The sequence below is a fragment of the Gavia stellata genome, chromosome 31 (assembly GCF_030936135.1).
Source record: "Gavia stellata isolate bGavSte3 chromosome 31, bGavSte3.hap2, whole genome shotgun sequence".
NCBI lineage: Eukaryota > Metazoa > Chordata > Aves > Gaviiformes > Gaviidae > Gavia > Gavia stellata.
The window spans coordinates 6099148-6112384 of NC_082624.1; the positions used below are offsets into that span (position 1 = coordinate 6099148).

The 13237-nt window shown below is 53.1% G+C and overlaps 1 protein-coding gene across 1 annotated transcript; it reads left to right on the forward strand.

The window, feature by feature from the left end:
- Positions 1 to 8122: 8122 nt before the first annotated feature.
- Positions 8123 to 9321, forward strand: TCIM (transcriptional and immune response regulator). Its single transcript, XM_009813093.2, has one exon. The coding sequence runs from the start codon at positions 8159 to 8161 to the stop codon at positions 8477 to 8479; it is 321 nt and encodes a 106-aa protein (XP_009811395.2). The 5' UTR covers positions 8123 to 8158; the 3' UTR covers positions 8480 to 9321.
- Positions 9322 to 13237: the final 3916 nt, after the last annotated feature.

Below are 13237 nucleotides of genomic sequence, written 5' to 3' on the forward strand. Positions count from 1 at the left end.
TCCGGAGGTTTCCCGCTCTGCGGCTGTACTGAGCAGGTCCGTGCCCCGCTGCACTCTCAATGATTCAGGGATCACAGGAGTCCTCCCGGCCCTGGCTCTGCCTGGCACAGACCTCAGCTGGGGCAGGCGACGCCAGCCCGGTCCCCGAAACTGCCAGCCTCACCTCCGTCCTGGAGATAGGCTTTACAGCCCTGCTATTGCTCTTCGGAGCGGGAGCTGACGTGCACTGCCGATTGCAATTTACTGGGGAAAACAACCACTGGCAGAAGTTCAGTACCCTGCCAGAAACAGCCACAACGGTCCTGGGGACAGCCCGAACCCGGCTCCAGTGGCTGCATGGGTCTCAAACCCGTGTGACCCCCGTGTGGCACAGCTCTTGCCCCCCCAAAGCGGCAGGGGCACGGCCAGCCCCGGGTGCGCCCCGGGGGGATCTGCGGCAGGGCCTCAGCAAGCAAAAAACAACCCCCAAAAACCTGTGTGCGACCACCAGCCCCTGCGATTCGTCCGGCCGCTGCCGTTGCTGCCATAGGCAGTGTAAAGGCAGGGCCCTGCAGAGGATCCGGGCTGCAGTGCTGCCCTGGTGCCGGCAGCGGTGACAGGAGGAGGATCACAGAAATTGCTTTTCTAGCAGCTACAAAGCGAAAGCTGTCAGGCCACAGGAGAGGGTGACGGGAGGCAAACACTATCTGTTTTCTCCGAGGAACTCTTTTGTTACTGGAGGAATGAACTACAAGGCTGATAACACCACAATTTCGAGCTAATCTCCCACACGATTTCCATATCGGTTGATTTCCTGATAAATCTCCGTAGGCGCAGGCTGGGTGTTTCCCTCAGCTCTGATTATCAGTTTTCTTCCCTCAGCGTTACTCGGATACATGTCCCCAAGCCTCGACTGCATGCTCCTGCCAGATACGTGCTGCTCTTCCCCAAACGCAGCCAGGGCAGGAGCTACCTCTGCCACGTGCCTGTTTGGCTTTGCCGTAAGATAAGGAACTGAAAACTAAACTTGCAGGTTTTCTGCTAGCGAAGCCTGTCCCTCTCAACAAGGACCTGGCTCAGCTCCCTCTGCACAAAGCGGGTGCTTATTTCCTTACCGGGGAAAATGGTCTTTAATTTGCTTCTGGGTGGATCACAAACCAGTGCTGCATTTTGCAAATCAGAACTGAAAGCTGCCTCAAAAGTGGTGAGGGGTCAGTCACTGCCCATGCCCCAGAGCTGGGAAATAGCTTTATTGCTACCCAGCAATTCACTCAAAGCAGGCAAATAAGCAGCAGATACAGATCAAAACCTGATTTCACGCTGATCGCGCTGGAGTGAAGGTGCCTTGCCATTTTAACTAGCGCTCCTGCATCCCGGCACGGTGCCTCTGTTGGTTCCCCAGCCATGCTGGGCTGATCGCAGCATTGCGCAGAGGTCACCCAGGCTTTCCCTGTGTCATGGTCCCAGGCAGACCACCAGCCCTGAGCCTTTGGTGAAGCGCTGCCAAGCCCAGAACCTCCTCTGCATGGCCACAGCCCTTACCAGGTACTGCAGATCAGCAGCTTAACACCCTCCTAGACCCCAATGTGACTGCACATTGCCACCGTTCTGCCTCCATCCCGATCGCTTTAGGAGCTCGCTTCCCGAGCCCCGCGGCAGGCTGCACCATGCCATTTTGCACATCTGGCTCCCGATCCAGTGCCGACCCCTGTACACAGGCCTGGGCTGCAGCCGCTGTGGCTCCGGGAGCGATGGGGGGCACCGAGGGCCCCCAGGAGCAGGAGCACTACAAAGGCACGCATCCTGTCTGCCAGCCCTTTTGCAGCAGAGGAAGCAGCTCGGCAGAGATTAGAGCCCTGATGAGTGGGGCACTTGAGTGCTGGTACGTGTGTCTGGTACTGTCGCCCGTGGGCTGGGCTGCAACAATGACCCGAGCCAGCCCCATGTCCCAGCCCCAAGGCAGGATTTCCCGTGAGCCCATCCCCTCGGCACCAGACAATGAGCTGTCTGACAACTGCAGACGGCTCTGCCTTCACCCTTCTCTAGTGAGGGGTACTTGGGGACCTTCAGGAAGATCAAACAGGAAATTCAGCAGAGAAAGAAAAAGGTTGTTCGTGCTTGAAAGTCTAAAATTTCATTGCCATGCTCAGTCTTCCTGACCCGGGAGGAAGATGCTGAAGTCAGGATATTAAAATACTTTCCCTGGCTCCCATGGGAATAGCAGGACATGGTGAGCTGGTCTGCCAACGCGATGGGTAGGTGCCATTTCGGGATGCTGGTCCTGCCAGCACGCAGCACCCACCTGACGGAGCAGCCCTGCTGCTCGCCGCAGAAGCTGCCCAGCTGTGGGGTCACCCCAGCCCCCTCCAGCGACCCGCTGGGCCCCCAGCAAACCCACTCGCTTCTACCCTGCCCACGTGTTCTGAGTGCATTGTTTTCCTGCTGCTGCCTGCATCGCCGCTAGACATGGCTTTTGGGTTTTCAACAAGGCTTTCAGCTGTACTCTATGCTCTGGCTGGCAATCTGCCACCAGCCTCTCTATTAATTATCTCCCACTACAAGTGGGGAGCACCACAGCTTGAGTTTCCCTTTCCAAGACGGCTTTGGGAAGCCCCAAGCAACAGGAGAAGCCACCCGTGGCTCCCTTAGCCAGGCAGCCTCTCCTCCCCATCGCCAGCCTCTCCAGCCCTCCATGATGGCAAGCATTTCATGCCAGAAGTCAATGTGTCCTCAGCTCAGCTCTGCTGAATGCAGGGCTTCTTTAAAAGGGTACTGGCTTTTAAAAGTGCCAGAAGTTTCTGTTTCTGCTCTGTTTCCTAACAGGCATGATTTACTTACTGTAACTGGCTATTCATTATGTCCTGCACTGCATTATTAACTCAGTGATCGTACATTTAGCAGAGAATTTATGAGAAATGAGGAGACATTCATTATCAGTAATACCACAAACTTTACTCTTATATGGTCTCCCTGCACAGAGCGATGCTCGGCTCCCGCGGCTGAGCGGCAGCGTTCACACAGCCAGGCAGCTTCAGCGCGTTCCTCGGGCCTGTGCAGGACAGCACCGTTCTGCAAAGCTCTGTTTTCCTCTTCCCAGAGGCCACAGTCCCGCTCGCTCAAGCCAGTCCAACCTGCACCCTTGGTGTCACCGACCAGGGACAGACCTGCCCGCAGGGACACCACTGCCGGAAAGCCGCAGCAGGATCAGCGAGGGGCAAGGCTGTGTTCTCACTTTGCACCCCTGACACTTCTTACCAACTCCTCTCACTGCATTGACACTGAAAATTTGTTATTTTCTTAACTCACCAACAGCCTGTGCTGCCCTTAAAGCAGCAAGCTTCACACCAGCTATAGGACCAGCCCGGCTGTTGCTGGCTGCTGCCAGTTTTCCCACGTGCCAACAGAACGGATGCGCAGGTTGCTGGAGAAGGAGATGAGGCACAGGGCGGAGGGAGCCCTACGAAGAGATGCTGAGAACTGCCGGCTGCATCTGAGTGACAGACATTAATAAAAAATACTCTCGCTTGCCTTGGCTGCGGGAGGCTGGAGCGCAGAATTAATGCTGTGCAGACTATGCCTGATATAACAACACCTGTCTCAGCGGCCCAGAAGCCAGCATCTAATTTAGTTTTCATAGGTAGGATAAAGAAAAGTATTAAATAGACACAGTGCAATTTTTTTTCCCTATTAAAAACTTTTCCGATGGAATTTAACCAGCTTAATCATGTCTTCTGCTGTGTGAAAACCAATAGCTTTTTTTTCTGTTTTTTTTAGGCAGGCAGCTGTGTGAGCAGGATTGTCTGAGAAATGTCTTTACTTCCCAGCAACTGAGCTGCAGCAGAACTGCCATTAAAACACATCCCACTGTACTGCACATCTGAATTGGGGACCACAGGACAGGTCACACGGAACACACATGGTCAAGTTAAGCTCTCGGGTTTTGTAAGCAAAGGGCACAGCGTCCTGCCGTGAGATCCAGGACAAGCGTTGCCAGATGCTCTGCTGAAGAAACAACAACCGCAGAAAAACCCAACCAACAACCAAACAAACAGAAAAACCCAGGTGGAGTGTGTGCTGGAAGAAGCCGTAGGTTGGGAGGTTGGAGAGCCGGGGCAGGCACTGCTATTTGCATGACCTGGGTGTCTGACAGACTCCCAGGAATTTGGATTCCACGAGGAACACGATGAACCCATTCCTCTGTGACCTTACAGCCATCCCACAGCTGTGTCTGCTGCAGAGCACTCCATCTCAGATACATTTCCCAGCAAAGAGCAAACATAAGAAGCAGCATTTATGGCTCCTGAGAAGCAATTGGCAGTGTACATATATATATTTTTAAGGCAATCATTTCACTTTCCTCTCCTGCCCCAAAGCCTTCTAGGTGCCTTTCCAAAGGCTCAGTTTCTGGCTATTTTGCATATAGCTGGGAGGATCTCTGCAGCAGCAATGCTCTCCTAAGGAACTGCTGCATCTTTCAATGCCACCGCGGTACTACAAGCCGTGCAGGCTTAGGCAGGCTAGTGAAAGGAAAGCTATGCAAAACATGCCCTAGCAAAATGCAAAGGCATCCCAGATTACCTTCTTTGGAGTCATTTTGGATGGTTACATAAATGCAGACTAAGTTCTCTGCAAGAGTTTGCGGGAAAGGCACCGGCTGGTCCAGCTACCCCTGCCGCCAAGGGCAGCCCTGGCCCTCCCTCTGCCTCCTGCTCTCGGGGCTGCCGGCTCCTTGCAGGGGCCGGGGGCTTTCCCCCTTTCCCTGCTTTACCTGCCCCTCTCCTACAAGGGTGCAACTGGGGCAGGCGGGATCCTCCGGCAATTCTCAGTTCTGAGCCGGAGATGCCTCCAGGTCTATTTAAACACGCTTTGCATTGGCAGCAGAGCGCAGACCTGGCCTCTGAATCACCATCCTTCCCGAATCCTTCCCTCTGGCAACCACCTGCTCTGTCTGCGAGACCTGGAGGCTTGCTTTAGCCTACAATAAATCGTAAGCGCTTCAGCTTCAAAACCTTCATGGCCACGACCTGGGACGAGATGCCTGTGGGGCACTTGGCAAGCTGCGCTGCCGGGTGCCGCAGAAGGGCCCCCCGCACCCTAAAGCTTGGCACAAACCTGCCCGTCCCCCCAACAGAAGAGCCCTCGCAGCAGGAGGACTCCAAACCCATCACATCGTGAGAAGCAGAGCACAATTAGGGATGTGGCTGAGCTGTTCTGCAGAGATGGTGGGGATAGGAATTAATCCTCCCATTAATGTGTGAAACAGAGCGTTTGCATTTCACGAAGCAATTAGACAATAATAGCAGAAGAGCTATGATAGAAATCGCATCTTGTCTGAAGTTTTGCTCCAATTCAACACATGAGTAATTCCTCCTAGGCATTAATGGGAAAGCAGTATTAAAAGACCAATATAAACAAAAATTACTGGAAAAAACAGATGAGGCATGCTTCATCTCTCAGTCAGAGTTGAATGCAACTAAATTTATACAAAGTGGGCAGAGAAGCTTGAAGGGGCAAAGACATTTGTTACTGCTCAGTGCAAGAGGAGCTTACAAGAAAACACATGCTTCATCTTGGCAGCTTTCTGATGTCTTACTCCTAAAGCATCAGCTTTATTCTCGGTTTCCATGGCAGATACTTTTCTGAGCTTGTATCTTCCACAAATATTGCTAATTTATTCTCTCAGCCATGTCTCTGCAAATACCTGCAGAATGATTCCATGTGCAATAAGAGCGGTGAAAACCAGGCATATGTTAACATGCCTCAGCTCTTGTTCTCGACTAGGGGAAACCGTGCCTTGCAAAAGAAGGGCTCGTTTTCTACAGCCACAAGATCATGGCCAATCTTCTGGCACTATTTTTTGTCCTAAGTACTCTGAAACTCTATTATCTGTCCAGTGAAGTGAAGTACATTTAACATTCCGGCCAGGCATTTTTCACAGGCAGGTTTTCCCCCAGACAGCGCTCCAGGCAGCACCTTCCATCTGCGCAGGAGGGGACCAGGGATGAGCCTGGTCCCTGTTCCTGCTGCTCCCACCTTGTATTTCCTGTTAACGGGAGTCTATAAAACATGCGGATCTTTCACAGGCAGAGACCCAGGAGCCAGCCGCATCAAAAAGATCCTATTTTCAGGGTGGATTTACCGGCCCCGCAGATGTTGAGCAAACAGTGGCTGATGTGTAATGCTCACAAATTCGGCGAGACTACAGCAAAGTGAGAGGCTTTTAAGTCTTTCTGGCAGAAGAAGAATCACAAGCTTTTGTAAAGTAGTTGTTTATACACTAAAGCACATAACAGCTAGCACATACAAAAGACAATCAGACAAGCTTGTAAAAAGTAACCCGCACAATGACAGTGATGCAGAACAGGCGGAAAAAATGGCAGGTATGTGCAGGGAGAGCTTGTGCCAGTAACAACGGCACGGACCAAAGTCCCGGCAGCGTGGGGACCCACTCCCTCTCCTAAAGATAAAAGCCTGGCAAGTCCCGGCCAGCTGGAAGTTCCCGAGAGCCTGGATGGAGCTGGGACTGCCAGTCGTCCTGGGGCCAAGCAGCAGCCTGCCCCACTCTGCGCAGCGCCTGGTGAGCAACGGCTCACAATCAATCCTGTTCTGTGCCGGCACAAACATCTGGCACATGGACTTGAGGTGCTCTTACCTCTCCCGTGGCTCCCTGGCCACAGGAGAGGGGGTTTGCAGGGGCTGCGCTCAGACACATCCCCCCACTCTGTCCGAAGGAACACAAGTTTTAAAGGGAATGTGGGAAGACAAGCAACTGGGCACTGTTGCTTTGGATCTGCTCATCACTGGGGTCAGAGATCACCCCCACAGCCCTCTGGTAAATAAGGGAAACCCCCTGGGGCCATTGGCCAAACTGGCATGGGGACAGAGGCTGCTTCTGGCCGTTTTCGTAAGGATGAGTAATAGGGGTCATCCACACAACCAGTAAACAAGCCACTGATCTTCCAAACAGTGCCTCTGCAGCATCCGGCCGCTTTCAAGCTGTTAACCAAAATACACTTATTTCTGGCTCCCTGGCCTCAAGTAACTTTTGAACCCACTGCCATTCTGGGCCAGATTTAGTTGTGCTCAGTAATTCCAGATTTCTAAGCCCAGCAGGACCGCTCCAGCGGTCGGAGCTGGCCCCTCGCAGGCAGCCGTTCCCAGTCCACGTCCTCAGTGAGAGGGAGTCACAGAATCATAGAATATCTCGAGTTGGAAGGGATCCATAAGGATCATCAAGTCCCACTCCCTGCTCCTCGCAGGACTATCTAAAACTAATCCATATGACTAAGAGCGAGTCCTCCCAGCCCAAGGGCTTGGTGTTGGCTGAGGGTGGGGTGGAGAGCACAAACTCTTCTGGAGCAGAGCAACTGCACCGGTGAGCTGGAAATTAAAGAAAAAGGACACTCAAGACTGCTCAGTGCTGCTGCTGCAGCGTGGCGTGCGTGGTGGGGCAGAGAGATTTTACCTGCTGCCCTGGTGAGAGCGCTGCCGCGTGCGGCTGGGCAGCTCTGGGGTGTAGCATCCCGGGGAAGTCACATCAGAGGACGTTATGGATCAGCTTCCTTTGGTAAACCACTTGCCACTTTTAGAAAATACAGCTTGGTGAGTGCTAAACAGGACCTGTATCATCTGGGAAGCAGCAGAAAGCATCCCATGCCCAGACCTGAGCAGGTTTTGCTGCGTTGCTGTACTTCTGTCTGACCGAGACATAGACAAGTGCACGGCCGCATGCACAGGCTCGCAGCTAGCACCTCTTGCTCGTATTGCGATAGTTCTCCCCTGGAGTTTTAACTGTTTATTATAGTATATATTCTGAATGTAGCACTTTTCTGCATGCAACAAAAGCCCAGGAGCAGGGTTTGAGCTGTATTAGCTCAAAGTCCCACAGCGATGCCTGAAGTTGCGTGAAGCCTGTTCTGCAGCGGGCCACAGAAAAACCATCCCCATCACAGAAACACAGAAAACTTTTCGACTTGGCTGCATGGCAGAGGAAAGTTGGCAACTTAACTGTTAAATTCGCCTGTGACTATTCAGTGTTGACTTCAGCGTGATCTCATCACTGTAACTTGAGCCCTCCGGCTTTTTTTCCAGACTGCCTTTAAATACCCGTCCTGGGAGTCAGCACAGCACCGATCCCTCTGACTGGACCCGAGGGCAAACCCGGCAGCACCCCACATAGATGAAAGCAAAGAGAAGCTACAAAACTCCAGCCATGTCCACATCCCTTCGAGTGAGCCCCTCGGTCCACGGCTACCGCTTTGACACAGCCCTGCGCAAGAAAGCCGTGGCCAACATCTTTGAAAGCATCAACGAAGAGTCCCTACAGAAACTCTTCAAAAACTCCGGGGACAAGAAGGCGGAGGAAAGAGCCAAGATAATCCTCGCCACCGACCAGGACTTGGAGGAGAAAACGAGAGCGCTAATGGCGCTAAAGCAGAGGCGAAAAGACAAGCTGCTCCAGTTCCTGACATTTCGGAAATACTCCATTAAAGTTCACTGAACTGGTGAAGGGAGCAAAAATGGAGGAGAACATTTCGGGACGGGACTGACTGTGACCTCCGACCACACACGGCATGCTCCACTGCCCCACGAGCTGCTGGCGGGACGGGGGACCTGACAGACCTCCCACAGGGCTTCAGCCCCACTGCGCATCGGTGCGGATGGCAGCATCGGTGCGGACGGCAGCATCGGTGCGGACGGCAGCGTGGCGGCCAGAGGCTCCCAGAGGGAGGGCAGCTCCCAGCGGGAGGCAGCCGGGCTCCCCTGGGCGGCCGTGGGACTGAGCCGTGGGGGTCCCCACCCCTGGAAGCGACTAGAGACGTGATGGACTCAGTGTTTACTGACTTCACCTGTGTGCTTTGCCTTTTCAAACTTGTTTCCTTAAAGTCTGAGCCCTTGCTAAGCCTTGCTGTTGTTGGCCAGGAGGGAGGTTCTAGAGACTGATCAGCTACTGATCATGGATCACTTTGCATTTATTAAAATGCATGTAAGTGCACCGTATGGGTGCAGTAAGCTCAACCTTCAGGGAATGCATTTGCTCTAGAGACACACTACACAACTGTACCTTTTCTTTCTCAAGCTCTATGTGTGCAGTATAAATTGTTTGCACAGAAGCAATAATAATGACATATTTCCCTGAATTTACTGTGAAGTTCCTTAATATTTTGTTCACTTCCCATTAACACTAAAAATCTAAATATCATAACTACAGTTCTTATTCGTATAGATTACAATAGCTATTAGACGAGTACTTCATGGTAATATTTTATGACAACGTTATTATTATATCGACTATAATTTATTGCATATGGTGATTTGAAATTTAATAAATTATGAAGTAAATATAAATTCTCTTGTCTGAAGTGCTCAATTCTCCTGGAGGAGTGGGGTTATACTTTTTCTGGTCATTTCATATAGATTCTGTTTTAAGAGCAGACTACCTGCACCTCTCCTTAATTCCCGACTGTCGATTCGGCAGCCTGTTGTTAGCGTCTGCAGCAGCCCCTGGCTTCCCTACAGTCCTGCCATCCAGTCCAGCAGCACCAGAGTTTGACCCACGGTTGCTGTGGTGACTCTGGCATCCCCAGAAAGACTCACCAAATGTAATTGTAGATCAGACTCAGCTGTTAGTTTCCCCTATATAATAAAGGAGAATTATATGTTTTGCAACAGTGCAACCAGAAAAATCAGTTTAGAAATGGCCAGTTCCAAGCGGTGCGGTTCTTCGGCCTCTCGCCATTCTTGCAAAGCAGACTGAGAACTCAGACTTGGCTCCCCATCGACCAAAGAAACAGAAATGAGTTATGAATGCTTTGGCAGCAGAATTGGATGCAGCTTTTCTGCAGGTTATGCCATGCCATCATGATAGAGTATGTTCAAAATACTTAAAAATAGCCAAGACTAGTTATTTATAAGTATGTCCTCTAATAACCTGCTAGAAAAAAACATTCCCATGACTCTGCTTACAGCAACAAAGATAAAACAATTCAGAAGAATGATAGACCAGCTACAGGTTTTTTGCCTACAGTAAAAACTCCAAATTGCCTATAAGTCAGGGAGACTAGAAATAATCCTTTAAATGACTTAATAGAATGGTTAATTGTAATTATTTATAGTGCGATGAAGTATAGCCAAGCATTCCCTGAGAGCACCAGGTTGGGGAATGCAATGCCCAGCATGCGGAGCAGCACCGGCTCCCCCGAGCATCCCTGGCACCGTCCTCCCAAAAGCAGGAGGTGGGAGAGGTGTCTTCAGCCTTCACCACAGCCCGGAGGGTGAGAGGCTGGAGAGCACCTCTGGGCACCACTGCCCTGTGCTCCCCTCACTCCCACGCTCAGCTTCGGCTACAGAGACCTCGCTGGGGCAGGGGAGGGGTGATGGATGGCGGTCCCTCCTCCTGGGAAGACTAGAGAGAGCTGTGGGGTCCCACCTGGTTCGGGATGGACCTTTTTGAAAGGACCTCCGAAGGCTTTTCAGAGCTGCCCTTGCTCAGAAAAATGTTGCCAGTTTTCCGGCATTCGGCCCATTCCAAAGCAGCGTCCCACACTCAGCTGCAGCTGTTTCACCCACTCATGACACATCCCCACAAAACCATCCGTAGTGACACAAACTGCCTCAAACGGGCTGTCTCCAAAAAAGGCCAAACAGGGCTGCTGAGCAGCCGCCCGCGGCCCAGGACACTGCTGCGCCGCCCCTCCCGCTGCCTCCACCCTGCCGCTCCAGGCTTTTGGGATGCAGTGTCTTTCCTCCCGCTCCGGTGGGTTTTCCCATCAGAGCCATTTCTCATGTGACAAACACTCAAAATAGAAACCAGCGGGGCGATGCAGCCACCAAATCCATCTGCCTCTGGGGCATGTTATGTGACAGCAGCCCGACAACCCTGCTGCAAGACGATGCTCTCAGAAACCCCCTGTGGGTACCACATTAGCTTTATGCTGTCCTGCTGCCTTCCGCTTCCCTGACTGCGCTGCTGGGCTTTGCTCGCCCCCCTCTCCCCTGCCCCGGGCCGCCGAGCTTTCCACAACGCACCTCCTGTGCCAGGGCCAGCTGTGGGTTTGTCACAGCCTCGCCACCCTCTTGGCCCCCAACACCAAACCACACGCCCAGCTCCGAATGGGCCGAGGCGTGCCAAGGGAAGGACTGAGGCTTTGGCTCCCCGTGCGGTTTGGGGAGAGGGGGCTGATGGCAGGACACGCACAAGGGTGCTGGCGCTGCGAGACACGGGCAGAGCCTCTGCCGGGCGCAGCGCACAGCCTGCTGCGGGGGCTGGCGAGGCAGCTGGGCTCTCAGCCCTTGCCGTGCGCACCGGGACCCCCGGCCCCTCACACTGATAACCACAATCAAAACGCGCATCCAGAACCTGCCCACCACGAGGCACAGGTCTGCACAGGGGGTGACAGTCCTGCTCAGGGCTGCAGCCACCCATTTCCCCTGGATGGTGACGTGCCCGTGCCTGGACTGCAGCACGAGCCCGTGTCAGGACAGCAGCACCCTGACTCGTGCTATGGTCCCTCCGATTCCCTGTATCCACCCCTAGCCCAATGCTACCAACAATCAGGGGAGCCCAATGCATCATCTGCCAACTTTCTTTCCTTGTAGAAAGCGAATCTGAAGGAAGGCACGATTGCGGCAGACTGAAAGCGACACCGATTGAAACGGTTGCCCAGACATTCCTGCTCACAAGCATTTGCATAACACGATCGATAAGATCCCGTGACTTAGGGACTTTATAGTCCCTCTTATCTCACTACAATTATTGGCCCAAGTGGCATCCCTGATAAATAAAGGCCACTTACAAAAAAGTTACATGTTTATTGGATTTTTACAGTGGAAAAAGGCAATTTTCCTTGGTGGCAGCCTGTATGCTGTTTTGGCAGGTTTGTGCTTCATGAGCAGCAGCACATCTTGCAGTGGGCTCAGGATAAATTGCAATTAATTGTTTTGAAACGCTTGTCACCCAGAGTTTGAGGTACAAACATCCAGCCATTGCAGGCTGGCTCCTCACCCTCATGGGGCTGCCTTCGCTGCTGCTGCTCTCCAGGGCTGCACAACGGACGGCTCAGAGCACCCAGACCCAACCCCAGCGATCTGGCGCTCACGGCAGCCCCTGTGCTCGCAGGGCCACAGCTGAGCAAAGCACTGCGGGTACCGGTGCCCGCCCTGTGCTTTGTTCCGCGATCCTGCCATGATCCGTGCAGCAGAGGTGCAGGAGGGCAGGTCACCCGCATTGTGCCGGGTCCTTCCTGAGCGCTCGGTGCCGCAGACTCGGTGTCTGTCGCTGCGCGCGTGCTGCATTCATGAGACAGCCCGTCAGCGCTGCTGCTAGACGCAGAGCCCATTGTCAGCATCCCCACGCAACAAACAGAGGAAAAGGCTGTTCAAGGTATTTCCTCCCTCCAGGAGCCGGGCGTTTCCATTAATTCTTCTCCGTGAGTCAAACTGGCTGTACTGGGTGTCCCTCTGTCCCCGCATCCTGAGGAACATGCGTCCGAATAGCTAATTTTATCTAGCTTTTCTAATGCTCTGCCATAGAGAGGAGTACAGTGGAGGGGCGGCTGTGCACCCCCAGCTCAAGCGGCTGTGCCCAGGAGCGTGCCGGTGGGCTCCCCGCTGCAGGCAGCTGGGGAGAAGCCATGGAAAGCCGGGACAGAAAACAAGGAGAAGCTTTTTTGTACAAGCTCTGGTTTGACAGACTGGGGAAGGTGGGGAGCAGCTTGCAGGGTGCTGGAAAGAAACAGCCCAGAGCAAAGGGGGGTCAGTTACAGCAGACAGCGCAGAGGTCCCACGATCTCTCCCCCCATCAAAAAGCCATCCCCACCTCTCCAAAAAACTACTCTTGCAACCGTCCTGATGATGGGAAGATGGGGTTGGAACAAGTCAACAGTGCAGCTCAGCCTGTCCACTGTGTTCAGAAGGAGGTGGGGACGTTCCCCAGGGTCTGAACACCCAGTACTGTGGCCTTCTAATTTCTGGTGAAATCAAATACACACGGCATGAGCAGAGTCCACAACGGAGCTGGGACAGACCTCACACAGCAGTGTTTGTGTGCGGAGGGACAGGGTGCTCCGGTCAATGGCAACACCTCCCGGGCAAGTTTCCCTTCCGCGCCACTGAGCAATGGGGCAAGTTAAAAATTGACTGTTCAGCTGAACTGCATGGCTGTTTTGCCCGGAGGTACAGACTCTCCTTGGCAAACAGGAGGTTCAGCACCCTGGGTGTACCCGGGGAAGCCGGCACTCTGCTCGGGAGTGACTGGCGG

Excerpts from the sequence above, each read along its gene's own strand:
- TCIM (XM_009813093.2), top strand. The coding sequence starts at position 8,159 with ATGAAAGCAAAGAGAAGCTACAAAACTCCAGCCATGTCCACATCCCTT.